This window comes from Myotis yumanensis, unplaced genomic scaffold (assembly GCF_028538775.1).
Source record: "Myotis yumanensis isolate MYYU_CA2020_CCGP unplaced genomic scaffold, mMyoYum1.0.hap1 SCAF_12, whole genome shotgun sequence".
Lineage (NCBI taxonomy): Eukaryota > Metazoa > Chordata > Mammalia > Chiroptera > Vespertilionidae > Myotis > Myotis yumanensis.
Window position 1 is genome coordinate 37,357,714 of NW_027223763.1, and position 27,715 is coordinate 37,385,428.

At 38.4% G+C, this 27,715-nt stretch overlaps 1 protein-coding gene and 1 non-coding gene across 2 annotated transcripts in view; one reads left to right on the forward strand and one right to left on the reverse strand.

Annotated features, from left to right (window-relative positions):
- The window catches only part of LOC139021168 (guanine nucleotide-binding protein G(q) subunit alpha), a 262,086-nt gene that overhangs the window by 164,468 nt on the left and 69,903 nt on the right, over positions 1-27,715 (forward strand). Inside the window, exon 3 of the mRNA XM_070431461.1 lies at positions 21,149-21,303. Within this exon, the coding sequence (XP_070287562.1) occupies positions 21,149-21,303 (155 nt within the window). The remainder of the gene's footprint in view (positions 1-21,148; positions 21,304-27,715) is intronic.
- Positions 8,208-8,328, reverse strand: LOC139021334 (small nucleolar RNA SNORA61). Its single transcript, XR_011473455.1, has one exon. It is a non-coding gene; the product is annotated as a small nucleolar RNA SNORA61 (small nucleolar RNA).

Below are 27,715 nucleotides of genomic sequence, written 5' to 3' on the forward strand. Positions count from 1 at the left end.
TTAGTCACTCAGTATCCTACCCCTTAGAAACAGCTGTTGTCAGCATTTGCTGAATATCAAAAGCATAGAGAGAACGACTGGTTAACATGTCTTTCTATATAAATATTATATATACTTATTTAACTTAATTTTACTTGAACTAAGAAGCAGTAGAAAAAAATTAAGGAGACACTGAGAAAAAGTCGCTGAATTTTAGGTAAACATTTCTTCACAAAGGAAACTAGTTCCTCCTACAACTAAAAATGGAATGTTATAAAACAACATCAGAATTTTAAAATCATTAGAGTCAGCTCTCAGAAATTAAAGCAGTTTAAAATGGTACATTTAATGCAGGCCTCATCTATTTTCTCGTTGCTGTGGAAGATAGGAAATCAGAAACTATTACAGCGTAAAGATGAATAGTAATAGTCACAATGAATAATAATACTCACAATGGTTCTGTAAATATAAATTGCACAATTTAATTTTAGTTGTAGGCTTAATAGATGCAGGATTTACTGCCTGTTCATTTCTAAGTTGACAGAATTTAAACAGATTTTTGTTTTGTTTTTATTATTCGAAGAACCATCAAAGGGTACTGTCAAAGTTGTATTCCTGTCCCTGGTCTAGGTTTCTAAGTATTACTTTTCCTCTCCTCACTAGTCACTTCTAGTCTGAAGAGTGTGTTAACATATTGCTGAATTTTTTTTCTTTTTTGGTGGAGTTTGACAACTGAAAAAAGAATTACATCACCCAGTAATGTCTTATTTTGCTAACCTGAAGCGAGAACTCAAATAACCAGTATCATGACAGAACTTGCCTATGTAATGCTCTTAAAACTCAGTCAGATTAAGGCCCTAAAAGAAGATCTTTCCTATTCCCATTTCCCCAGTCAGGGTAAAGAAAAAGCAGATTGGAGGTGGGTTTTTGTTCATTCCAGAGACTGTTCTTACTACCAGATGTCACAGTCACTACATTTCCAGTACCTGCGAGGTCTTCAAGGCAGCTCACTGTCCTGCTGGCAGGAATCAGATGCCTCGGGTCATTTTAAACAAAAGTGGGCCAGGCTTTATTCTCAGAGTAAGAATTTTTGTAATTCTTTCTAAAACCAACTAGAGTTGCAGAATATGGTGCATTAAATTTGGCTAATGATGTAGATCTCAACAGTGTTCTATAAAAAAAAAAGTGGTATCATAGTGTATTTAAAAATTATTTGCCAAAAGTCATGGACTCTCAACTCTAGTTAGCCTAAAGGCATATAATCAGATCTGCTGAAAATCACTAACCTTAAACAAATGAGCCCAAAAGCAATATACCACGTTTATTTAACAGTTCATAATGTATGCTATAAATAATCCCTCAATAGCCAGTGTTTCCCGAAAATGGTTGTAAATTACAGGGGAGCAAAATGAGGAAGTAGGAAATACTGAGTTCCGTCCATCACAGCTCACCTGCTCTGCATCTAAGGCTAAGACAAAAATCTCAAACTGCCCTCACTCGTTCAGCAGGTACAAATGCATAGTTGTAGTGAGACACTAAGTGATTATGTGCAACTATTATTACGTATTTTCTCTTTTAACACCAAGAGATTTTTGACACTCAATTTCAAAAATTTTTGACACTCAATTTCAAAGTATTTATTGGTACCTAAGTTCTGAATGCATTATTACATATTTTAAAATGTTTTTCTATGTTTAAAAAAACACACACAAAAAACCTCAACACCATTTTCCATGTGGTTTTAATTTTATCAGACTGTAGGAATTTTGGGAACTCTCTTGCCTAGATGTTGGAAGAAAATGTTTTTTCTACAGCAGCCAAGTCTTTCATACTTTAACTATTGGATCAGCTTCTCCTTATGTAGAGCCTTTTCTACAAAAGAAAGAGTGGCAATTGTATGAGCTACATAAAACATTTCCAATCTGCCTTATTGAGCAAATTGCCTGCTTAGTAATAGAATGCAGAATTAAAAATAAGTGTGTGTCTGACCAGACTCACTGCCTAAAGAGGACATGGAGCTTATGGCTTCATTGATCGCCAAAGCCACTGTGATATCATATGAGAAATATCCTCAGAAAAGCTTCTCAATTCCCAGTTTTTCTTAAAAAAACTGAGCATCTGAGGAATTAAGTAAAGTAAGTTAATAAAACTGAGCATCTGCCCTAGCTGGTTTGGCTCAGTGGATAGAGCGTCAGCCTGTGGACTGAAGGGTCCCAGGTTCCATTCCAGTCAAGGGTGCGCATGCCTGGGTTGCAGGCGTAATCCCCGGTGTTGGGTGTGCAGGAGGCAGCCGATCGATGAATCTCTCTCATCATTGATGTTTCCATCTTTCTCTCCCTCTCCCATCCTCTCTGAGATCAATAAAAATATATATTAAAAAAACACAATACCTGAGCATCTGAGGAATTAAGTAAATAAGTTAATATAAGGATATATACCTATCTTTTCAAGGATGGTTTCATGTCACCACATGGCCAAGTGCAGAGTTATGAACCAGATGACCCTGGGGAGCAATGAGAAGTTTTTACCACACCCCTGGAATTGTGTGTCATTAACCTTAAGCGGCTGGATACAAACCCACTAGTTGTTTACCTCTGATCCAAACAGGTACCTGAAACATAGAAATTCGGGACCAACTAAGGGAGCCATAGGGAATTGAGATATGCTACTGCCCCTCAGGGAAAGTCTAGTTAGGGAGATGATATTTAAAAATACAGAATAAAGCAGGAACAGCACATGCAGTATATAATTAGCTGTTTAATTGTGTAACTCGTGCCATAAATGCTACTTGGAGGCAAAGGAGAGAGATATCTATGAGCTGGTACAGTTGGCGCCTTTCCTGCAGGCCTGCCCTTATCTGAGCGCCTTCGTGTGAAATGCAAAAGGCGTTCCTGTGTGTGGACACCCTGTGCCTGGCCTGCAGCACGTGGTGGGGCTTCGTTCCCACTGCCCCCTGGGCTTAGGGCCTTGTATAGTGCATGACACAAGGCGACTGTGCTCACACTTAGCTTCCTCTTTTGGCGTATCACAGATTTAAGTGTAAGGAAGGACATCTGAAGAGCTCCTAGAAAGATCTGCATATTTCCTCATGCACATTTGGGGGGATACCTCTCAATTGCACCCTGCTTTGTCTGCATTCTCTCCAGGTGCCTTCCTTTATTATTTGTCTTCATAATTGTCTCACTAACCATTTGCATCTTTTAAAGTGTCCATCAGAGTGCTGTGCACCAAATAGGTGCTGAGATATTAAATAGAATAAATATTTCACACATACCCTGTAAATGATGGGAAGAATAATGTTAAAGGTAAAGTAGTCTTGAAGGAGTGGGAAATAAGCATTCCATTAACCTGAATAAAAAGGGGGATTGGTGATACCTGTTATCACAGACTTGGGTACTCCCAAGGTCATGTTTTGGGGGTTTGCTAGGTGCTTTTCTAAATTTTAATATTAACGTTATGGGTGCTGTGGTTATTCACCTACCCAGATAACATTATGTTACCATGTACTGGGCCTCAGGCATCTCCTGCCAGATCTCTTCCTGGTGCACCATATCCATTTCTTCCCACCCCCTGGTGCTGTACCGCGGTGTAGGATACACATACAGCTCTGCAGATCTGGATCTCCAGTCTGTATCATAGTTTTCAACCCAAATAATGTTGTGAATAAACTGCAGTAAGAGCTTTGTTACTGGACTCTGGGTTTCAGGAAAAACCAGTGTCCTGATAGGTGGGACCTAGTGTAGATACACTGTGTCCCTTTTCCAGCTCCTCTCCGTTATGAATCAGCAAGCGGGCAGAAAAGACACCTCCAATAAAATGAGCAGCACAGTTGCATGTGATGGGGACTGCACAGAGAACATGAAGAAGCAGGAGAAATTTGTGCCCCAGATTGAAAAATAGGAAAGCAGCAAAAGAGGGGGCACAATGGTGCTCTAAATGCTGCCTGGGGTGTCGGATGGGTTTAAATCTCTTCAAAGGATGTCTTTGACCTACATGTGCTATCTCCTCAGTTATGCAGAGCAGAGGCACCTCAGGTGAGAGAAGCACGTGATCTGGAGCCTGTGGGGAGTTCTCCTGCTGGTTAATGCATTCTGAGAGCAGGCCGAGGAGGGCCATTGCATACAACTAGTTTAGGCCACAGGAGACCCTGGCACTGTAAGGGAACCGAAGGGGAGTTGTATGCATACATTAAAATGTTCATGAATACTTATTGCCTGTAGTTTCTCCATTTCCTTAAAGATTTGCTTTTCAGGATAATATTTCACAAAAGCGGAAACTGTTTCCGTGATCTGAGATGTAATCTCTATGTAACAGTTTCCATTATATCACAGGGGCATTTTTATATGCACAGTAATATTAAGATCAGGATATTTAGTGATTCCAGCAACTAAACCAAATATTAATACATGGAGTGTGAAACAGATAATTCTAACAGATTGAGAGTGGGTGTCTTCTGGGGCTCAGAACACTGTCGCATAGTTTTCCACTGTACTATATTTAACAGAGGCTTTTTATTATGCAATGATACTAATTAATAATTTTTCCACTTCCTAGTGACTGACCATTGTAGATATTGTATCAGCACAACTCATTGTCAGCTGTAAGAATGGTGATTTGATGTTAAATTAGTGGAAGTGGATCCTATTGCCACACTACTGAGATCGTATAGTTTTTTCACCAAAAAATAATTGGCTGTTGTCAACAGCATTTATTGAGCACCCACCATACAAAACCACAGTATGAGACACTGGGACAATGAAAATAAGAGGCACAGTTTCTCCCCAGGCTCATGGAGCTGGTGAAATGTATGTATACTTGCCTGCTGACGCAGTTATGCTTGATCACTAAACCAGTCTTTAGCAGATTCCAGAAGTTTCTTCATGGCTCACTCTATAGGACAGAATTCCTAATTTTTCCTTACCTCCCTCTGGTATACTCCCAACCCAACAGGTAACCAGGGTCTATCATCTCCAGTGCAAACGTCCTCTCTCATTTCAGATCTCTGATTTTGGGATGACTGACTAAATACTCCTTGTATTGATCATGTACCCCATCGATAAAAATTATTTTGGTTTTTATTGAAATTATACTAAACAAAATTTTGAGTCCTTTGTAATGTAAAACATTTTAATGTTTCTAATTTGATTCTTTGTGGCAGTGATTCAGCGGTCTGGTTATAAGTTCAGTTTGATTTAGTACGTATTTTTATTGCCTCATAAATTAGAGGGTATCACACAAGATATATAGTTGTAAATGGAAGGACCTGTCCCATTGGCTGTGCCTACTAAATCATAGTGCTTATTTCCAGTCCCATTCATCAGTTATGCAAAGGTTTTTAACTGAAATTTTGCTAGTAAATTTCCATCCTCACTGATATCCCCACCAGCTCTTCTTTCAAACTAGTTGAAAGGTGTTACATTATTCATCTTTAATAAATGGGTTAAAAACCCACTGCAACTCTTTCTTGAGAAGATTCCCCTCCCCCCATTTTTAAAGTTTATACATGTAATAGCTTTCTTCTTCCTAGTGTCACACCTTACATTGGTTTTGACAGCCAAACCACACCACAATGGCAACGTTTCCAAGTACCCATTTTCAAAATGCTCTTTTCACAGCACAAGTTCCCTAGTGATTTCTCTCTCTGGTCTCGACAAGATCGTTTAAATGTGTTTATGTTTTTAAAAATATCTCCACCCCCTTGTCATGGCAAAAAATAAAAAAGGTCAGCATATTTGAAACACTTGTCGTTTTGAAAAAGAAAAACATAAAGTTCTTTTAAGCGGTTTGCCATCACATCATTAGGAACCCTCTCATGGCTCACAGTGTTTCCCTGACTCTTCCCCTTCTCATTCTACACTGTTGTCAGGATCCTTCTCTTTCCGATAAGACCATCTGAGAATGACCAACTGGGGACACATAATGGAGCTGTGTAGCCACACACTGAGAGGAATGGAGAAAGGATTTCTCAGGAGCCCTGCCTTTCCCTCAGGACTCCTGGACACCACCCATGGCCGTCAGATGCATGAGGGTGTCGTTGTTTTCCCATCCATTAAATACAGTTAAAACGTATTATCTTTCTCCTTTTCAGGTTAAACACAGAGGTTTTGATAGGTTGTTTTGCACCCTGTGGGTGGGTTATGTGTCCCCTACCCTGGAGACCACAGGTGTCCACCATTGCTCTCAACTGTGGCTGTACATGAGACCACCAAGGGAGCGTGAGCAACCTGGGCCACTTCCCAGACCAATTAAATCAGTATCTCCAAGGTTGGGACCCAGACAGGAGAGCTTTTTTAAAGTCCCCCAGGTGATTCTAATGTTCATCCAAGTATGGACATGACACCGGGTACCACTAATACACCTTTCTACTTAGTAGAGCAGTGGTTCTCAACCTTGGCTGCACATTAGAATCACCTGGGAATCTTTTTAAAATCCTGATTTCTGGGCCTCATCCTCCGTTTCTTTGTTATGAGGTGGGGCCACAACATTAGTAACAAAGAAACAGAATTTCCGGAGGATGAGGCCCAGAAATCAGGATTTTAAAAAGATTCCCAGGTGATTCTAATGTGCAGCCAAAGTTGAGAACCACTGTAGTAGAGGGTTACATCCGCCCTCCCCACTGTTTGCTGCATCATCCTCTTGGGCTCTCAAGTTGCTGGCCTCCCTGAGATGCAGCTGTGTTCAGAGGGGCCACAGGCTCCTGGACAGGACCATGATTGCTGTAGCAGGTCACAGGGAATTTTATTGTGAACAAAAGCACTTTTCCTCATCGACAGAACCAAGATAAGAGTTAGGTCTGTTCTTGGACTTGATGTTTTAGTTATTGAGCAAAGCAGGAAACATAGCAAGGTTTGGGCTTCTCATTGCAAGATAATCTAATGCTGTTGTGGAGAAGGCAAGGAGTTAAAAAATGTTCAATTAGAGGTATGGGGAGAAGCGAAATAAAAAAGATACATTATCAATGGTGTGGTAGGAATTTCGGTTTTCATTTTATTGCAAGCTCTGTAAGCAGTTCTGTGCCATCAGATGAGAATAATAAGGTTTGAATAAAATTAACATATTTATGATTCAAAGATATTACATATAGGCTGAGTTGCTATTCAGTTCTTACCCATTTTTAATACAGTACCAGTGCTAAAAATTTTAAATTATAATATTTTAAAGCCACTGCCTCAAGTTCCTTGAGTGACCCCAGCATCCCTGCTTCTACCCTGGGACACTCCTGGCTTCTATGTGGCCCAGCTGCCAAAAGGTTGATGTGAGGCATGGCAGGGAAAGTCCAGAACCTGCTCTGTGCTTTTGGCCAGTCCCCATGCATACCTCTGGTTAAATACTTTAATTTCACCCCAACTTATATTTGAGTGTGTAATTATTAGAGCAAGGCATCACAGGCATTCCCTAAAACAATAACTCAGTTACAGGGGTCAACACTTAACTAGTAAAGGCTAGGAGACTAGTCCAAGATCATACCAGAGGCCCAGCCAGGCCTCCCAACTTCCTGGACTGCTTCCTCTGTCCAATGCTGGTCGTTACGCCTTCTTATCCACCATCTTGTTAGATCACATTGCTGGAGAAATATATTAGAAAGTAGACAGTTATGTTCTATTGCAGAAGTACTTATTAAGTAGCCTTAGCATTGTGCTAGAATATAAGAAATATTTTGTAAATTGCTGCCCTGTACACAGACATGGAGCAGTTAAATAGCAATGCCAGTAATATATGCCCTGTGTTCAACAAATGGTTTATGAACACTGTGAATGCCTCAATAAGATAATATAAGGAAAGGCTTAAATGGGAGAATGAATAGGATTCTTGGGAGACTGAGGCTTCACTATACATACTTTCTTCACCAGTTCTGTTGCTTAGCAATTTAATTAGGGGCTACTGCTCTATGTGACTAATGATTTCCTTCAACAACTTCTGGGCAGTTAGATTTACTGCTATCCACTTAGGTTGTTTCTGCTTATAATTTTGAATATATTGCTTAAAATTTTCCCTTCATACCCCCAAATTTTTATCACTATATAATTTACCTTTCTTAAGTCTGATATTAATAAATGGAGAATAAAAAGTGAAAAACATTTCATAGAATGGTAATTAACCCAGATAAACTATTCTGAAATCTCTGTATGAGTGTCATTGTGTTTAACCTCATTCCACACACCAATTCCCTATACCACCCCTTCTTTCTCTCTCTTTCTTTGTTTCTTTGTTTCTTTTTTTTTTTTTTACCTTGTTTGAAACTAGCCCACAGACTACAATCACTGTGAGGCCAGCTTCAATATTACTTTTCCTCCTTTTATGATCACCAAGATCGGTGTTCGGATCCGATGGGAAAGGGAACCGGAGGGTCCACCTCTTTTTGTTTTCTCTGCACTCCATCTTCTTCCTTAGCCAAAAAGAGCTGTTTCTTTCTCTTACTTAAATTTTCCTAGCAAGAGATCTGTTTAATAAAAGATGGTGAAGCTCTAGAAAGGATGAAATTTTCTCCCACCAAGTAAAGGGAATTTTAAAATACTACTTAAAATATATGTAAATGGTGTCCATAGAAGCTGGGGACAGGAAGAAAGGGTCATCTCGTACTGTCCACAAGCACAGAAGAGGTTAGTGAAAGGTTATCTTCCTTCTGAGAGGCAGTTTCCATATATGTTCCTTGGAGTAAAGATCAGAATGTTATCAGAGATGGACTGTAGCTCCGATTGCACAGTAAAAAGGAAGTAGGAGCTAAATTTAGAACATACATGAAACCTTTTCAAAAATAGATATGTAGCTAAGAACACATAAAAGAGGCAATATGCATTTTTATCTTCCTGAAAAAGCAATGCAATTTGCTAAGTTCTTTTGAGTTATATAGAGATGGATTTGGTTTGGTTTTATTTCATGATCCATGCTACATCACCAATCACTGTAGCTTTTCATTGTAGCTCATCAGAATTTAAGGGGAAGAGTATGTCTGGATATATAATCCCAAGTAAATTCTTCATATACATCTTTAAAAAGGTGTCTTTAACAAGGTTTTAATCAGGTTGTGATCTTTGCATGTTTTGAAAACATGACATCAAGATGAATGCAGTATAGTGAGATTTGGGCTTTCTTGTGGAGAAGAAAACAATTTACATGTTACTTAAAGTCAACATGCTTCTGGTTGAAAAACCATTGTAACTGTAAAATAATCACCAGTAACCCATAATTTAAGAGTTTAGAACAGTGGTTCTCAACCTTCCTAATGCCGCTACCCTTTAATATAGTTCCTCATGTTGTGGTGATCCCCAATTTCATTGTTACAAATTGAACATAATTAAAGCATAGTGATTAATCACAAAAGCAATATGTAATTATATATGTGTTTTCTGATGGTCTTAGGTGACCCCTGTGAAAGGATCGTTCAACCCCCAAAGGGGTCGCGACCCACAGGTTGACAACCACTGGTTTAGAACAACATTTCCTTAAGATATAAAACTGGTAGTGCTATATAGCAGGTTGGGAGGCATCATAGAAACTATTTTGTATTTTTGGAACAGATTTCCAAAAGTTGAAATCTCCCAGAGTTCATTCACTGAGGACATTTCACTATCATTCTCCTTGGATCATACCTGAAATACAAACTCAGGTTGCTTCTGTTTACTGAGCCACTAGTATGTGCTTGTTCCTCTGCTCTTTTATACATAATATCATATTTAAGCTTTGCAAAATGCTGTGACAAAGGTAACATTACCTCTATTTAGAACAAAGGAAACTGAGGTTTGGAGAGGCACCAAGCAAGTATATGGAAGCATGGTAAAAACTCAGTGTTTGGCTGTGAAGTCACAGGCCCTTAGCTACTGTGCACTATACCTCATGACCCCTAACAACCCAGATCATGTAGAACCATTGGTAGATAACGCATGCCGGGGTCAGGTCTCTTTGGTGGATTGGAACTCAAAACATACACATTTGAAGTTAAGTGTAACCACAGCTCTGGAGTGTAAATTAAGGGACTGGGGGAGGGGAAAACATTGGAAGATCCCATGTACACATTATTTTTTAATGGATTCTGACCAGGAAGCTGAGAAAATTTCCACTGGTTAGAGTCCTATTCAGTGTAATTCTCAATTCCTTTTATGCAGAATGCACACAAAGAACAGAAGAATTAACCAAGCTATAAAGGGAGTTGGGGGTAGGGAGTGGGGTGCAAAATCAGATTACTTCAGCACCAGGCAGGCAGTGTAAAGCCAGCCAGGTTTTATTCTTCCAGTTGGTGAGTTAGTGAGTGAGTTAATTAGTTTTGGCATTATAAGACACACACTATTCTTCACTTCCATGAAGAATTATGCTCCCATTCTTAGGGACAATAGTGAGAGGCAGGTGGCAGCCTAATGGCTACAGCGTCTTGTCCTGTTGGAGTATGGGCACAATGTTGCTGGGTCTTCCATTTTTCAAGAGAAATAGGAAATTGTTTAATGAGGAAGCTTTCAGTTTTAGATGTTGACCCCATTAAAAAATCGTTTGTGTTAGAACAAGTAGGTCTGTAGACTGTCAGCATACTTCTAGGATTATTAATTTCCCTCTCACAAGTCTTCCCCAGACATAGGTTGATCCTAAGTCCTAGTTTGCCCAAGACACTTGGGTTTTACACCTGTTGTGCTAGCATCCCACCAGTTTAACATTTGCTCCAGTTTTTTTTCATTTTTCAGTGAAGCTTTCTTATTAACAGGTGCACCAAAAAGATCCAGGATGGTTCTGATAGACTTTCATTTTTGTATTTCCAGATTCTGCCAGGGCAGTTGAACAGATTTCTCACGTTATCACTTGGTTAAATCGGAAAGATGTTTCAACTCTCTTTCAAATCCTTCCCAGATGCAGTAAAACTGTATCTCCCTTTCAAAGACAGCATGTGAGCACTCACTGCTAATACACAGTCTGCTCAGACAAGAGGGACTAGGGACAGTCAACTCCTTGCAGCCTCTAGGGTGGTAGAGAAGGATGGGTGCTGTTGCCTTTGCTATTTGATGTTATTAGCCAATCTTGCTGTGCTCTGTCTATAGGCTGTGAGGTCCACTAAGACACCAGGAAGTCATTCAGCAGGATCAACAGGATATTGTTAGGTGCATGTAGAAAATCCCCACCGAACACTCTTGCCATGGTGGTCTGAAAGCTTTGGCTTCAATGGCTTTATTATTTATTGTTTGGCATAAATCTATTACTATTTGCTTTATTTCCTGATCATGTATTTATTTTGCAGTAAATCCTTTTGGCCATAAAAAGCTTTAAAAAAAAAACAAACCTGAAAATGCATGTTTAACAAAAAATTAAATACTGAATTTTCTTTCTCAAGAAAGTAAACAGTAATGGGTAACTTGTACAAAATTGTTGATATTTAACATCACCATTGTAGCCATAGTGATGTCATCAACCACACAAAATTCAATGGTAAATGCTTTTGCTTCCTTAAAAATGTTGAAAATAAAAGTATTTTGTGATAATGATATGAATATAGTTCTTAATGGTGCATGGGTATCATGATAAATAGAACATGTATTAAATTACAAAGCCTTTGGAGCAGAAATGTTTTTGGAATTGGTTATGACTCACACATAAGTCATAATTGTGTCCAAACAAGTTGCGATAATCTACCAGTCATCAGTTCCATCTCCTAAAAGTATCTGTGAAAGAATAATATTATGAACTGATAGAAAAAAATAGTTCATATGAAAATACTTGAACTGAAATATTTACATATTTGCATTTTAAAAAATTAGAGTTAAGAATACTTTCCATTTAGCAGAATTTGTTCTAGGCTTCACAGGCATTTCAGTGCCTAAAAGGGAGGGTATTTCTAAATTAAAAATAGTCTTCTGAAAACTGTCAGGGACAGGATATTAGGAACGGATATGGCTAAAAACATGACTAAAGTACATGAATGTACCAAGAAAAATTCCTCTGCTCTTTCTTCTTTTCTTTTTTTACTTTATACAGATACATGAAAGTTTTACTTTTTAGGAAGAATTCTATATTTGAGAACATTTTAATAATACCAATGTAATAAACTGATTGGTTAATAAATATCTCAAAGATATATAACATTAGCTTTTAGTAATTTAATTTTAGTAACCATTTTCATACTCAAAAGTGTCATGTGTTAGACTATAATATCTAGCATCATACTTTCACTAGGCTGTTGCAGGTTTCTCCATACTGGTCCAAGTAACTTTCTCCAATTGATTCTTATCTGTAATCTTTCTGAAATTTGGGTCCTTCTCAGATTGACTGATTATATAACTCATTTACTCCCCCCAAGATGCTTTTAAATTATGAAAAACAAGAATGCCTAGTGAGATGTGGGTTCTCCTATTTCCCTTCCCATCTTGTTGCTTGGATTCTAAATGTTTCATTACTGTTCTTTATAAGACAAGTTTGCCGTTGCTGTCCTTTCTTCTTAAATTCTTACTATCAGAACTACTTCTTGTTCTTTGAGTTAAAGGGATAGTTAAGTAAGTGTTCTAAGAGACTTCTTTCCTTCTGCGAGATTTGGAGACCCAGAACCCTTTTCACTTTCAGTTCTCCCAAAACACAAGATCTCAAGCTACGGTGGTCAGGTTTCACATTGGATGCCCCAGAAAGATTACATTCCCTGTGCAGGACTTGGAATCCTGAGACCATCTGGGACACCCTTCATTAAGGAACCTGCTCTTTTTATTTTTTCTGGCTTTGCTTAAAAATCTACCAAGCTGAGCAGGGGAATCATTTTTATCTCTTTTTCCTGTTGTCAAACAAAATAAAACCCCAAACCAGCAGCAGCATGCTCTTCTGGTTAATAAGATTGTAGGAGCACAGACATTGCAAAGGGCTCAATGATTAAGTTTTTCTGAGACGTATTGTCATCAGGAAATGAACCACATGCAAAATGTGATCTCAAAAAGGAAGATGATATGAATCCATAAAGCAGGCATTTACCTATGATGGCAGAGTTGGGGGAGAGCCAGTTAATTAATTGTTTCATTTGTGTAAAATCAACCCCTGGTTTGTTGTTGGGAATCTTAGTCTCTAGTCAGTGTTTTTCAAAATGTGATCCACGAGAAGGCCAATCTCATGGACTGATCCGAGCGGGGAAAGCTGCCCTGGTCAAACAAGTTTGAGAAATACAGTGATGTCTCCAACCCCACCGTGTGCTCATGGATTCCTGGCACCATTACCTTATTAAAGGTCCTGAGTTCTGCAGTACACACATCTATTTAACTTTGCATAGCCATCATTGTCCACATTTATCAGATTTTGATTTTAGAACCCATTTTTCAAATAAGCAGCCATTCAGATCCCAAGTAACTAATGTTCCTCAAATATTCTTTGATGGCAACATACAGGTAGACCTCATTATTTTGGATTTTAATGAATAGGCATATATTTAAAAGAGTCTCCTTTTTCTAATTTCGTTATCACTTATACAAAGACTTTGTATAAGTTCTTTGAAAATAAACTTTTTTGTAGCATTTGTTATATATATTTACATATCATATTATCATCATAATCATGAAGGTAATAAGGAACATTTCAAAAATAGTGTAAAATTTTATATGGCATCCCAAGATTTCACAGACCTGGGGGCAAGATTCTATTTAATGGAACCATGTAATTACATCAGTTGCAGGCCCTTTGGAACTGCTTGCCATTCTGCATCAAGCATTTGACTTTCATGTCATTCATACTGATCATTATGAGATGGCAGACAAACATGAAGATGAAAAATGATAAGCAAAGAACTAAATAGAAGGATATTTTACATGGACAATTATAGTGGTAGGGCCAACAAAGAGATTGAGTTCTTTTAAGGAAAAAGAATATTTTAAACAGAAAAAATAGAGTGTTTCCTTCTCCCAAGAAGGAATCCATTGTATGTTAAAATAAGGAAATCTAGTTGATAGTGAAGTAACGGCAAAGGGAGAAATATGTCTTCAGCAAATGTTTTTTGGGAAAGGCAATGTACCTTATAGTTACTAATTGCCTTGCAAATGCCGTAATGGAGATTAAAAATAAAATCTAATGATGGAAGTGAAAATTTAATAGTGGGGTAATAAATATAAACCTAGAATAATATGTGACAGTTTGATAAACTTTCTTAATATTTTGTTACCTGGAACATTTTATTTAACATAAATTCTCTGCTTTATCAGTGTCCAATTCATTGCCTGACACACTGTAGATAAATATTTATTGAAATAATCAACATGTATTAATGGTAATTTTGAGATAACAAAAATTCATAATTATAATATTGTTTTTTGAGATTTTTACCAACATTTTAATTTTCCTAACAGCCCTACAGCATACTATTTTCCCCATTTTATAGATGAGGAAGCTGAGGTTCAGGAAGGTTGAGTGACCTGCGTAAAGGCACAGGGCTGGCATGTGGCAGCTATGATTGAAACCTGGTTTGATCTCAGCTACTGTTCCGTCTTCTCTTCTCTCCTCTGGTTCTCTGGATTTCTCATTGAGAGATTCAGTGGTCTTCAGGTGAAGAGGGACATGGGCGCTTAGGAAAAGACAATCAGCAGATTTCTGGGTCTGAAGGATTCCAAACACAGGACTTACAGTCTTCATCAGAGACTCCAAAAGGCCGTGTCATGTAGTAATTTGTAATTGTGCTGAGCCAGGGGTTGAACTGTAAGTGTGGAGTGGCTGTTCTGTGGGAATGAATCACTTGCTATGTGAATCCAGCTGTGGTAGCTGCTCAGTGGGACTTGGCTGCTGTTTGTCATTTATGCAGTAATGCTCATTAAACAAACAAAAAAGAACAAACATCAACTGTCCCTCTGTGTATAATGCACCTATGAAGGTCAACCGTTCAAATTGCGATGCAGTCAGAGACGGTGAGGTGGTCTAAGAAAGGACAGTTCTTATCCAAGTTTTCTGTAGGAAAGTTTAAGCTAAAGAATGCTTGCAAATTTGAGGAGCCAGAGGTCCTGTATCCAGTATGACCTCCAGAATGTCACTTCACATTTGAGCAAATTAAGGTTTGGGTGACTTGCCCAAGGTCACAGAAACTAATAGGTGTGTACATCATTGTTTATGTTTTCTGTGCTGTTTTCCTTTTCTTTTGCTTTTTTAAAAAATATTTTTAAATTTATTTTTATAGAGAGAGGAAGGGTGAGAGAGAAATATTGATGAGAGAGGTGCTTCGTGCATGCCCCTCCACTGGGGATTGAGCCTGAAATCCAGGCATGTGCCCTGTCCAGGATTCGAACTGGTGACCCCTCAGTGCATGATGCCCAACCAACTGAGCCACACCAGCCATAGATTTTTCTTTTGCTTTTTAAATAACTAGTAGCTTTAGGTGTTAGGCTCCTCCTTAAGTGTTGTGCATGCATTCTGTACTTGAAACCTCTAAGATAAGTGCTGTTATTACCCCCCATTTCACAGATTAGGAAACAGAGGTTTAGAAATGTTAAATAGCTTGCCCAAGGTCATGCTAAATTTGTACAGGGTAGAGGTGGGATTATAACACAGCAATTTGATCCCATATTCTATCCTTTTACTTGGTACTTTCTTTGAGCAGAAGAAGAAAAATAAAAGCCTGGGGTTTTCCCCCTCAGTTTTTTAGGGGTCTGCATTTTCTCTAGAGTCAAATGCCAAAATGAAAATACTAGTAAGTACCAAGAAAAAAGAATGAGATGTTGTGAGCCTCAGTTGAGAATTGAAAGGGACTCCAACAGTGGTTCAGACTTTCCTAATTTAGAGGTCCTCTGTGTATCGGGCATCCCTTCAGATGGAGCAGGCCTAAGGAGCTGAGTATTTGTGTCTGAGAGCTTCAACAAATGTGGAAGTTACCATTTGCTTTTCTACTTCAGGAGGACAGGAGCTGGGATAGGTGTGACATTCCAGCCTCAAGCCACTATGAGGTGTTAATGAGTTTTTGAAAATCCTTCCAGAGTGACTATAAGATCCTTTTTGTTTCATCTGAAGGCTTGGCCTTCTGTGGGCAGAGTAAGGCCCACTATGGTGGGAACTCAGTTCTTCCTTCCCTTTGCCTAAGCAACCATGGAAACATCAACACGTCTAAGATTTACCTGAATTTCATGACCACCGAATCCCTAAAACAAGACATTACCACATTGGCACATCTTGCGGTTTCCATGTGGTCTTTCCCTAGAATTCTGCCAGTTTCAAGGGTAGCTACTTAGTTCTTACAATGTTCCCTCTAAGGCTTGCTACCAGCTTGCTAAGAATTCTGAAAGCTACCATTAACCATTAAATATTTTCATCTAGTGTGCTCAATTTTAACAAAATGAAATTGAATTATATTTTGTTTATATGATTTCATTCATAGATGTTTTGCTTTTCTCTGCACAATGTTCAAAATAAAAAGGGTAGTCAATTGTAATTGATTTGCTATTTATAATATTATTAGAAATTACTTCTTTTCATCATAGCTTTTTTATTAGTAATTGTTTAATTTCACATAATTACTTGTGTTTTTTATTACTATTCACATTTGACATTTGAACAAATAGAAAAGGGCCTAATTTATTTTCTTACTCTAGCATCCTGAAAAACATTCTTTCCACATACAGAATATATTCTACCAAAAGATGAAAGGATTGAACTTCTATTGGTGTCATGTATTTAGGCAGTTTTAAAATTCTGTATTTTGTAAAATGCTGTCATACTTTAAACAACTTAGAGAACGTCAGTTGAAAGCTCTTACATAAATACAAATTACAGTTGATTATATTTGAATGTCATTTTCCAAAACAACAAGGATGGAATGAAGCTTGGGAGGCAGTAAAAATGACTTAGAAATTCTGACCTGGATGAAGGCAACATGGTGATCTTTGTGCTATTGCAGGCGATATACTTTCATGGATGCTGGAGATTGACCTCAGAGTTATTGCTCATAGCTGATCTTGTTCATATTATAGCTTTCACTGTGGAGATTAATTTGAATTAATAGTCAGCATGAAACTCCTCACTAGACTGTTTTTCCCCCAGAGTCCAGTGAACCTTTGTCCATCTCTCCCTCCTCCTTGGAAATGTCATGCATTTTCCTCTCCACCTGCCAGACAAACCCTGTCTTCTCTCTGACACCTTCTTTGACCTCCTTTGTCCATGTTGAGTTCTACTTGCTCAGTCCACATGTGGCATTGCTCATGTGCAGACTTAACTATGATTTGCCCTATGTTGTTAGGTACTGTTGGAAATAACGGAGTCTTATTTTAATAAATGATATTATGTGATCCTGGAGAGACAGTGTCATAACCCTTTGGTCTTCTGTGCATTGTAGATGTATTTATTATATATTTATAATTACGTATACAGTTTATGGCTAGATGAGACTTATAATTTACTCCAGCTGTATCATCTTATGGACAAGAAAAATATGAAGTTATAAAGATGTAAAGTAATTTCTCCCAAGGGTTAGAGCTAGTGTTAGAGAGCTAGTGTTAGAGATAAAGCCAGGACTGGAAGTTAGATATCCTGATTTCCAGTTTAATATAATTTCTACTTTTCCTTCCTTGCATTCAACAAATGTTTATTGAGTATCTACCAGGTGGCAGGCACTCTGCTAGGCTCTGATACTGCAATGTTGAGCTTGTTTTGGAACTTATGCTGTGATCGTGGAGGAAGATGTTAGCAAATATACAAATACTTGTACACTAGCTATTGTTAAGGATTATGTAGTGCTGTGAGAATAGGTAATGGACAGAAAATTTCCTCCATTGTAGGACTTGTAGGACTTGGCATTGTATTTATATGCATCTTTAAATGCTGTTAAGTTAGACAAATATTTGTTTGCTTATTATTCTGTGTTGGGTCCCTCTCAAAAATTAGAGTCATTAAGCTACAGCCCCTTTCTTCAACATATAGTCTACAACAGGGATAAGGCAAGACGTTAACAATTCACACAAAGTAAAATGTAAAAGTCCCATTGTTCAAAGGGCGCAAAGGCCACATTTTGGGTGGAGAGGAGAAAACAGTTTCAACATACCAGACACTTTTCACCATTATGACATAGCCCCAGAACAAAAGCTAAAGAAAGTACAGAAAGGAAGAGGGGAGATATTGCAGATGTGAGAAAAAGCAAGCAAGCTAGACCACGATAGGAAACTACAGACGTTTTCTGGCATGAGAAAGTAGTCTCACTTTGCAGGAACAGGCGCTCAGTGGAAAGTTATAATATGCTGTTGAGAATGTTGTCTTTAGTTAATACCCTTACAGTCAACTGAAATTAAGGCTGGACATGCAAGAATTCCCTCTTGCTCCTACTCCTGGATCATATAATCCTGTGTTTTGTTTGGTTGCCATCTATATGGATGGTTCCCCCCATGGAGACTACGTCTAATTCCCTGATGCTATATTACCTAGCATCTCACGGGGGTCCAGTAGACAGTTAATCATAATGGTGAAAAGTGTCTGGTATGTTGAAACTGTTTTCTCTGGCAGAAGCTAACCTCTCTAGAAACAGAAACAAAACTCCTTCCAAATGGCATGGCTGGCCCAGTGTAGTGAGTATCAAATTCATTTTAAATACTGCCTACACTAACCTATGTCACCATGTAGCTATTAGCCAATTCACAGAGAGGTCTCAACCTTTTGTCCCTATGGATAGTATAATAGTTTGTCTAAATATTATCGTAGGAAGGTTCTGGAAATTGCTTATTTTTTAGCATGTGTTAACCAGTGGCCAGCTACCACTTTCTAGGTTCTACGCAGGGCATCGTGTTATTGGTCCAGCTTATTAGGGAAGCAAATGGGAAAGAATCTTTTAGAACAAATGCAACAAATGACTGGCCTCCAATGGGCACAGATATGCTTTATCTTTTCTAGGGTTGCTGAGGTTTAAAATTAGAAATATTTCACAGAAAAATCTACATTTTAGCTTCCCTTGGAAAATTGGAACTTCTGGAAACAGTGAACCTACATTTCCAATGGCAGCAACTGGTTGGAGCTAAATAGCAGCCGCCCTTTTTAATTAGTGTGTGTATTTCCCAGTGTGCCACAGTCCCCATAACTCCCTATTGCATATACCTACCCTGTTGTACTTATTCCGATGGCTTCTTAGCCTTATGAACACTTGTTAATGACTCCTGCTTTGGAGAGACCTTTGTGGGCCTCTTCTCCTCGTTTCCCATAGCAATTCTGTGGCCCAGCCTCATTCCTAGAGCTTCTAATTCAAAAGGTTTGAGGTGGGATAAGAGGATTTGCATTTCTACCAAATCCCCAGGTGCTGCTGCTGGTGTGTGGATCACCTTTGGAGAACCACTGACCCTACAGTATTGTAACACAATACAAAGCCACGTGAGGCTAGTGGGGCAGTATGTTCCCCACCAGGAATAACATTGGGGCCATATGAAGAAGGAGTAAGATTCAAAACCCCGTCTTGAGAGTATATCAGGTTGGAAACCATCCTATATATCCCTGCTTCTTCCCCCAGTGGCCCTCTGAGATCCACTGAATCCCCAGAAAACCCTGGAATGCAGATGTAGTGATGGTGAGTCTAATTTAGGATTATAGCCAGGGTAATCACTATCATATCTCAGGACACAAAGAGCTAGAGCTCATATTCAGTGAACAAGGGCAGAAAAGCAAAGGTTGAAACTTAACATTCTTACATACCTATTGGGCAGGGTTGGGGAGGCCCCCACGTCCAGTGTTTTATGCTTGGAGGAGGTCTAATTCAGCAGGCCAAAGGCAGAGAAGATGGGTCTAGCACAGACAAACAAGTGTTCCAAAGCCATGTGGAGCACCGCATTGTGGATTCATTGGGTCACCAGTGATGATTGTTTTCAAAGAGTTAATCTTGTGAGGGACTATGATTGAGGTGGGTGCACCTGGAGTGGGACTCAGGAACAGGACTCCAGGCTGGCAGGACCGCTGGAGGGATAACAAGGCAGATGGCCTGGATAGGGATTAGGTACAGAAAGCAACTACAGGGATCTGTTTTCTAAGAGTGACGTCCCATGTGGAACTGGACTTCTCCATTACTGGATCTGACTATCAAGGTCAGAGCAGAACTAGCAAGAAAGGTGGTTTCTTCAGTCCTTAGCATGTTGGGCTTCTTAAAACTCGATTAAAGTTAAGATTAGTCTAATGACATGGGGCTCTTTTCACATATGGGCAGAGAAAGAAGGTAAAGGTTGGGAGCTAGATAGGACCTGACATGATTTAAATTTATTACTGTTCTATCTACTTAATAACTCCATGAAATGAATAACTAGGTCATCATGTGCCCATGATAGCCACTCACTAACCTAGTTCAGAAGTTTGTATTTTTGTACAAAATCAAGACTGAATAAATTATCAGTCATCTGCCTTCAGCTTCCAAGGTAATTAGTTATTTTATTTGTTTATTTAAATATTTATGTATATATAATTTGCATACGTATTACTTCCATGAAACCTATTCTAATTGGGATTGTTCAGCAATGGTATATTCCTGTTAATTTGAGGAGTGAACATATAATATTTTTATTTTAATCTTATGGAAAAAATCTTTTAAATCTCCTTACCTATTTCTTGCTTAATGTTGTATAATGAAATAACAAAGTCCTTTTTCTTTGTTGAAAAATTGAATAGGGTCCTCAATCTGATAACGTAGGTAAAGCAGATATAAAATAAATGTTTTAGAATAAATGTTTTAGAAGTTGGGGTATGTGGGAATGGAGAGAGAATGGTTTCTGTTTTTCAAATTAAGTCATTGCTATTAACTGTTGTTCTAGTGGTTTTATACTCTGTAAATTAGGGAAACTAGTCCTGAATAGTTGAGGAGTCTGGTTGAGTTTCTGCTCAGATGTAAATGTAACACCCATGGGCTGGGGTATTATGTGTTTGATTATAATAAACTATAGAGGAGATAGTTCCCTTTTTCCCTTTAATGATATTACTTGCGTTCGGAATATGATTATCACCTAAAACCAGTCGTGTGTGTCGCATGACATCCTCATCATTCTGATGAGATCCTAGCACCCTGCTTTCCTCTAGTCATCTCTAAGGAGCCTCAAGGTTTACTCTACAGGGAGAGATTTAGGACTGGGCTCTCTCAGAAAAAAAAAAAAAAAGCAGCAGCATTACTTTATTATAAACCATTTGAAAACCAGTATATGAAGGAAAACCTCAATGTACTCAATGTAACATGTGAACCAAAGGCAATGTTCAATGATGGAAAGGAGACTAAAACTGCTGTTTTGTTTTTTTAAAACAGGCTCATGCACAATTAGTTCGAGAAGTTGATGTGGAGAAGGTGTCTGCTTTTGAGAATCCCTACGTAGATGCAATAAAGAGTTTATGGAATGATCCTGGAATCCAGGAATGCTATGATAGACGACGAGAATATCAATTATCTGACTCTACCAAATAGTGAGTATTCACCCAGGATTTCTCTTTACTTTCACGTGCAGGTGCTCCACAATGATAACTTCGGTGTTCTGTGCTTTGTGTAGAGTGTCTGATTAAACTTGTGACCAACTTATAAGGAACTGGCATGAGAGTTAGGGAAAGTGTTTCTTTTACTATTTTCTGTTTGAAAAATCAACCGAAGACTCTAGGAATCTGAGTTCACCAACCCATCTCTTCCCCAAAATTGCAAACCAGTGATTCTCAAACACAAACTCCATTGTAATTTGAAATCTTATAATATTTGTAATTTCAAATACAAATTTATAATCTTATTTATGTGCTAGAAAACACTGACACACAGTAAGAACTGCAAACGAGTATGTTTGAATATGGCTTCTAAAGTATCAGACTCCCTAGTTCCCAGATTCCAGACACAGAACCTTGACTGATTTCTTGGTGCCAAAATTATATTGATGGATAGGTTTATCTCTGCATGAAAATTGCATGTGAGTCTAATTTTGCATGCATGCCAAAGTTATTTTGTGAGCTGTCAATCAAAATCATGTGTCCTGGGAGAGATTTGCATCCTAGAGAGATTTGTGAGTTCTCTAGATGAAATCTGGCCTAACTGAAAGAAAGTCAAGACTTGGCCATCATTGGATTAATGTAATCAATGCAGTCAGCAATCTAGATAATCAGGCGCCTGAAAAATGGATTTTTTGGTGGTATTTAGCCAGATTTCTGTCTACATTAATTACGTGAACCAGCATTTGCCTCTTGTGTTGGTGCTGGGCAGACAGAAGAATGAGTGGAAAATATGCAGCTGCCTCAGGTCAGTTTATATGATGAAATGGGGAAAATAAGGAGCCTGTAGGCTGATTGGCTCACTCAGTAGTGCATAGGGGATCCAAGAGCTAGTCAGCTTTGTTTTTTCTATAAAGTTGGTCAAGCTTTTACCCTACTTCCAGGCATTTGTATAAGATAAGTTATGATTCAGGTAAGCCACAGAAATGTTGCCTGGTCAAAATAGTTCTGGTATTCTTAAAGTAAATTTGAATTACACAATTCTGGAATGGGGCATAGAATGCTCATGAGCACTGAATGTGTCAATCATATTTTATCTATATTAACTCCCTCGTGTGCTTCTGAAGTGTGTGCTTTACCCATTCCTTATTTTCTTTTTCCTTCTTCACGTCATTCTTCCTATCCCGTCTTTCTCTCTGCCTTCTAACCGCCTGCTTTCCCTCATCTGTCTCCCTCGCTCTCTCCTTCTCTTCCTCCCTCTTTTGCTTTCTCCTCAGCTCCTACCATAAAAGTGTCTGAGCACAGAGATGAAAAAGATGCATTCAGCCCTTGTTTGTTCCAAATTCTGCCCCCTCAACCTTTGACCAGCTGTCTTTCTTTACTTCCTGCCCCCTCTTGTCCTTCTGTTTCCTCTGCCATTTCAGATTGCATCCATCTCCCCAGGTTGTTGTTGTGTTTTGTCCCTTGTTCTCTGTTCCTGTTCATTATGTTTTCTCCTCTCTGTGTATTTACCCCTCCGCCCTCATTATTGGTTCTCCTATAACTCTCACTTTGTGATGTCTCTCCTAGCCCTTACTAATGAATAAATCCTCCATTAAGAAGGTATATTTTTATGAAGAAATCTTCCATCTCTCATCATTTCTCACCCTTTTTACTTTTATCCTTCTCCTCTTCCTCTGTTCTGTCCTTTACCTGTCACATATCTGTTCACCCCTTAGAAAGTCTTACTATTTGGGGCATCAGAACACCAATGTCTGATTAAGTATGTGCTTACCAGGGTTAGGGCTTCCTGTTAGCAAACTGTTTTACCTCCTTCTTCTGAGCTAGGCCGTCTGAGTAGAATGCAGAACTGATGTCATGCACTGGTTTGCCCATCATTGGTGAAGGCAGTGTTCATCACAGTATAGGACACAGACACCTTCCATTATAAAGTCATATTCTTCCTCCTGCCACCAAAAGCCATCAGTGTGGCATCACTGAGGGATCTTCAGTTCCCCATCAACTCTTAATAGCTTTCATTCCAATGGATATTAATTTAGTAGTTCCATTAGCATTTGTGAAAGAATGATTGTCTACTTTGTCAGTTGGTGTACATTGGCATTCTTCTGTGAAGTAAAAGGTCTTCTCTTCAAATGGTGCTCTTTGATTATCCTGAAATTCATTTTCTACTGAAAGGTATATGTTTCAATCCTTTCTGTTACACTAATTTGTTACATGGACTAAATGGAGTGAGGAACCTTTTTTCTGCCAAGGGCCATTTGGATATTTATAACATTATTTGAGGGCCATACAAAATGACCAGACTTAAAAATTAGCTTGCTATATTTGGTCAAATATTTAATTAATTCACCCCAAATGCCTTGACAGGGCCAGACCAAATGATTTCATGGGCCTTATATAGCAGACGTTCCCCACTCCTGCACTATGCCATCTGTCTTAACATTTTGTACATATCTCTTTTGTGTCTGTTATCATGTTTACTAAGGTCTCTTTCCTTCCCTCAGTGCCTATCAGTAACTTCACATGTTTGACCTTCACAAATGACTGTTCTATGAAATAATAGATGGTTACTTTTCCACTATTTCGATGACCATGATGTAGGTAGGCACTGTCTTTCCATAGCCACTCTACTAGTAAATGAACTAAGAAGTTTAAGAGCTGAAGGCATTCAATTCAAGTCTTTTTGTCTTGATGTTTTTGAAGGTCTGGAATCTGGAAGCTCTATTATCAAAAACAACGGCAGCTACTACTTGCTGAACACTTATTATATGTTAGATTCTGTGCTTAGTCATTTACATGCATTATTTCATTTAATCCTCAAAGCCACCCAAAGTGGTAGATATTTCTTATCATCCCCATCAAACAGAGGAAGAAAACTGGTCTCAGAGAGGTTGAGTAACTTGTTCAAGGTCACACAATTAGTAAGTGATAGGAGTAGGAATCGAATTTAGATTTGTTGCCTCTAAACACCAAGTTTTTAAGTACTGTGAAATATAGCCTCACAGAGGATGGATAGATGGACGGGAGATAGATAGATAGATAGATAGATAGATAGATAGATAGATAGATAGATAGATATAGATAGATGTCTATGATTAGATAAGTCATTTACTATGAACGGTACAAATTATTTATTCATTTTTATCAATGTTACCTATAGGTAATCTCATAAGTATAAAGTCAAGGAAAATTATATAGAATTTTTTGAAAAAAGACCTAATAAGGTTGTGATTATCATCCAGAAAACTTAGCCATGTTTAACAGGGCATCAATTATTCATACAACATGGATGATGTTCTGAGTCACAGATAATTTCAAAATATTATTTCTTTATTTTAGCCTATACTCTTAATCACTCCCCTCTGCACTCCATACAATAACTTTTTGCTGAAGTCAAAATAAAGCCAGTAAGAAGGACACAATGAAATGATATGAGCTTCCCTTTTTCTACTTTGATTAGCCAAGTTGCTGATCATAACAGGCAATCAGATGGCTCAAAGGACAGGCAGCACTGGTAGAAACAAGGAGATGAGAAATTCCAGATGATGGATAATCAGTTTGGGATAAGTTGGCTTTCATTTGGTGCATTCTTCCAATTCTCTTTGAAGCAAGAATAAAAGCATTCTAAAATGCTGAAGAGTTTTCACAAATTCTTTTTTTTATTATTATTGATAAAAAAGCTTGAGGGCTCTGAATAGCTTTAGATAAAGAGCGCAATAAACAGATGGCTGTAGGTTTACTTTTTTTTCTGGGGTTTACCACCTGCTTTAATATACTGAGACATCGGGTCAAATGAGTTCACTGCTTACAGTACCAAAAGCTCCCTGACATTAGCCAAAGAACACAAACTTCAATCACATTGGCATATAGTGAGAAAAGTCCTTATTCTGCAGGCTTTTGGCAAAAGACTACTCAGTCTGTGTACAGCTTATGAAATCAAATCATTCCTAATCTCACTTTACTGAAGTCCCCCCAAGGAGTTGAGAAGATCAGACATCTTCTTTTAAAAATTTTTTAAAAATTTTTTTCAATTACAGTTTACATTCAATATTATTTTATTTGTTTTAGGTGTACAGTATAGTGGTTGGACAATCATATACTTTACAGAGTGCTCCCCCTGAAATTTCAAGTACCCAACTGGCACCATGCATAGATATTAGAATATTATTGACTATATTCCCTATGCTGCACTTTACATCCCCATGAGTATTTTGTAGCTACCAATGTTTACTACTTAGTCTTTTCACTTTTTTCACCCAGTCCTCCATCCCCCTTCCCTCTGGCAACCATCAGTTTGTTCTCTGTATCTATGGGTCAGATCAGTCACCTTCTTGAAATTTCCACATGCTCTGGAGCCCATAAATCCAACATACATAAATAAATTGGCTTTGGGACCTAAGTCAGCATTGGAGTTTACTTCCAACCCCATACTTAGATTTTTAACTTAATTTTTAAATTCACAAATAATGTGAATATTAAATTTAAATGAAAAAGTAATTTCAGAGATAGGTTAGCACATCCACCAGATTTAGGGCCAAATCCTTCTTGAAGAGGTATCTTGCTAAAATGCTCCTGAAAGATGAGCCATATACTTCAACTCCAGGGTAGTAGTATGTTGGCTGTCTCTTGCAGCCATCCTGACTTTGCTCTCGATCTTATGATAAAGAAGAAGTGTAAGCCTACTTCAGGCTTTTGGAGGTGGACAACTATATGGTGAAAACATTGAGTCCGGGTCCAGTGATTGAATTCCCTGTCATCTCTGGGCCATTGACTTGCCTCAGAAATAGGTGTCTGATCTACTAAACTCCATGGAGAGGACTTAAGTAAAGCGAGATTAGAAAATAGAAATGATTTGATTTCGTAAGGTGTACACCAACAGAGTAGTCTTTTGCCAAAAGCCTGAAATCTGACATCTGAAAATTCATTTCTAAATTCAGAAGGCCTTTGAGTCCATGGCAGTGGGCTACTTGAGAAACCATTATCTTGTGCAGGCAGGTGAAACCCTGGCCCCCCAAATTTACCGGGAAATGTAATGGACAGAGAAATCATTCTCTGCGTGGTTAAACAACTAAAACTGTTATCTTAACTAAGAAGTGGGCAATGATCTTGAATATGTTTGCTCTTTTCTAAAGAGTGACAATAATAGCATGGCATTATCTCTTTTTTTTTTCACTTAGGTGACATATTTATTTTATTTTTGTTTTTGTTTTGTTATCTAATGAGCCAAAACCTCCTGTATTTGTCTTCCACAGTGAACTCAGATGATTCTAAGGTCTTAATTATTCCTTTTTCAGAAAGCTTGGAGCTGTTAGAGATGGTAAGATACAGCTGAGATATGCTTAGCCGCTTTCTAACCTTCATAATAGACTAGAGCCTAGTTGGGAAAGGGCTTGCATTGGCACCTGTGTGCCCATCCATTCTCTCTGCCTAGAGGGCACAGTGGGTATGGGAGACACACTTCACTTTGTCAGTTTGCTGCTTGCTCACATTTTGGCAGTTGCACCTTCAGTAGTTTGACTTCTTCCATATCTTCCATACATTCCTTTCCATTGTCTACTTAGGATGACTTTGTATCCAGCAGAAACCAGGGTGCTGTTACTATGGAATAGGGATTGGCAAACCCAAAGCTCAAATTCAACCTGCTGTGGGTTTTTATAAGTAAACTTTTATTGGAACACAGCCAAGCTCATTTATTTCTGTATTGTGTATTGTCTATAGCTGGGTTTGCACCCAACAGAAGAGTTGAATAGTTGATTAATGGCCCACAAAGCCTAAAATATTTACTATCTGATTTAAAAAATTGTGAGCTCTCTCCTAAAGAAGATTGAATGTTAAAGGGCAACTAGTACTATGCTTCTTCTTCAATCATTTAGATAGAACCTGGCTCAGGACTCAGGTTCTGAGTTAACTCAGAGATAAGTTTCAGAATACTGAGAGAATGGGTGGCCTGCATTTCTTCGGCAATACTCCATAAATATTGCTTTGCACAACAAAACTTTTGATAGGAAGTGAATATCAGAAAGCTCTAGAGCAGTGGTTTTCAACTTTGCACATTAGAATCACCTGGGAATCTTTTTAAAATCCTGATTTCTGGGCCTCATCCTCCAGAAATTGTTTCTTTGTTACTAATGTTGTGGCCCCAACCCATAACAAAGAAACAGAATTTCCAGAGGATGAGGCCCAGAAATCAGGATTTTAAAAAGATTCCCAGGTGATTCTAATGTGCAGCCAAGGTTGAGAACCACTGCTCTAGAGTGTCAGTACCTCTAAATGCTGTGCAAAGAATGTCTGGTACTAACAATGATATAAATGACCAGAAATGTTCATTGAGTTGATTTGGCTCTGAGAGCAAGGATTTCATCTCATGTGTCTTGGTTTTTGACTCTGTGTAGTGCTTGTTGCAGTTAAG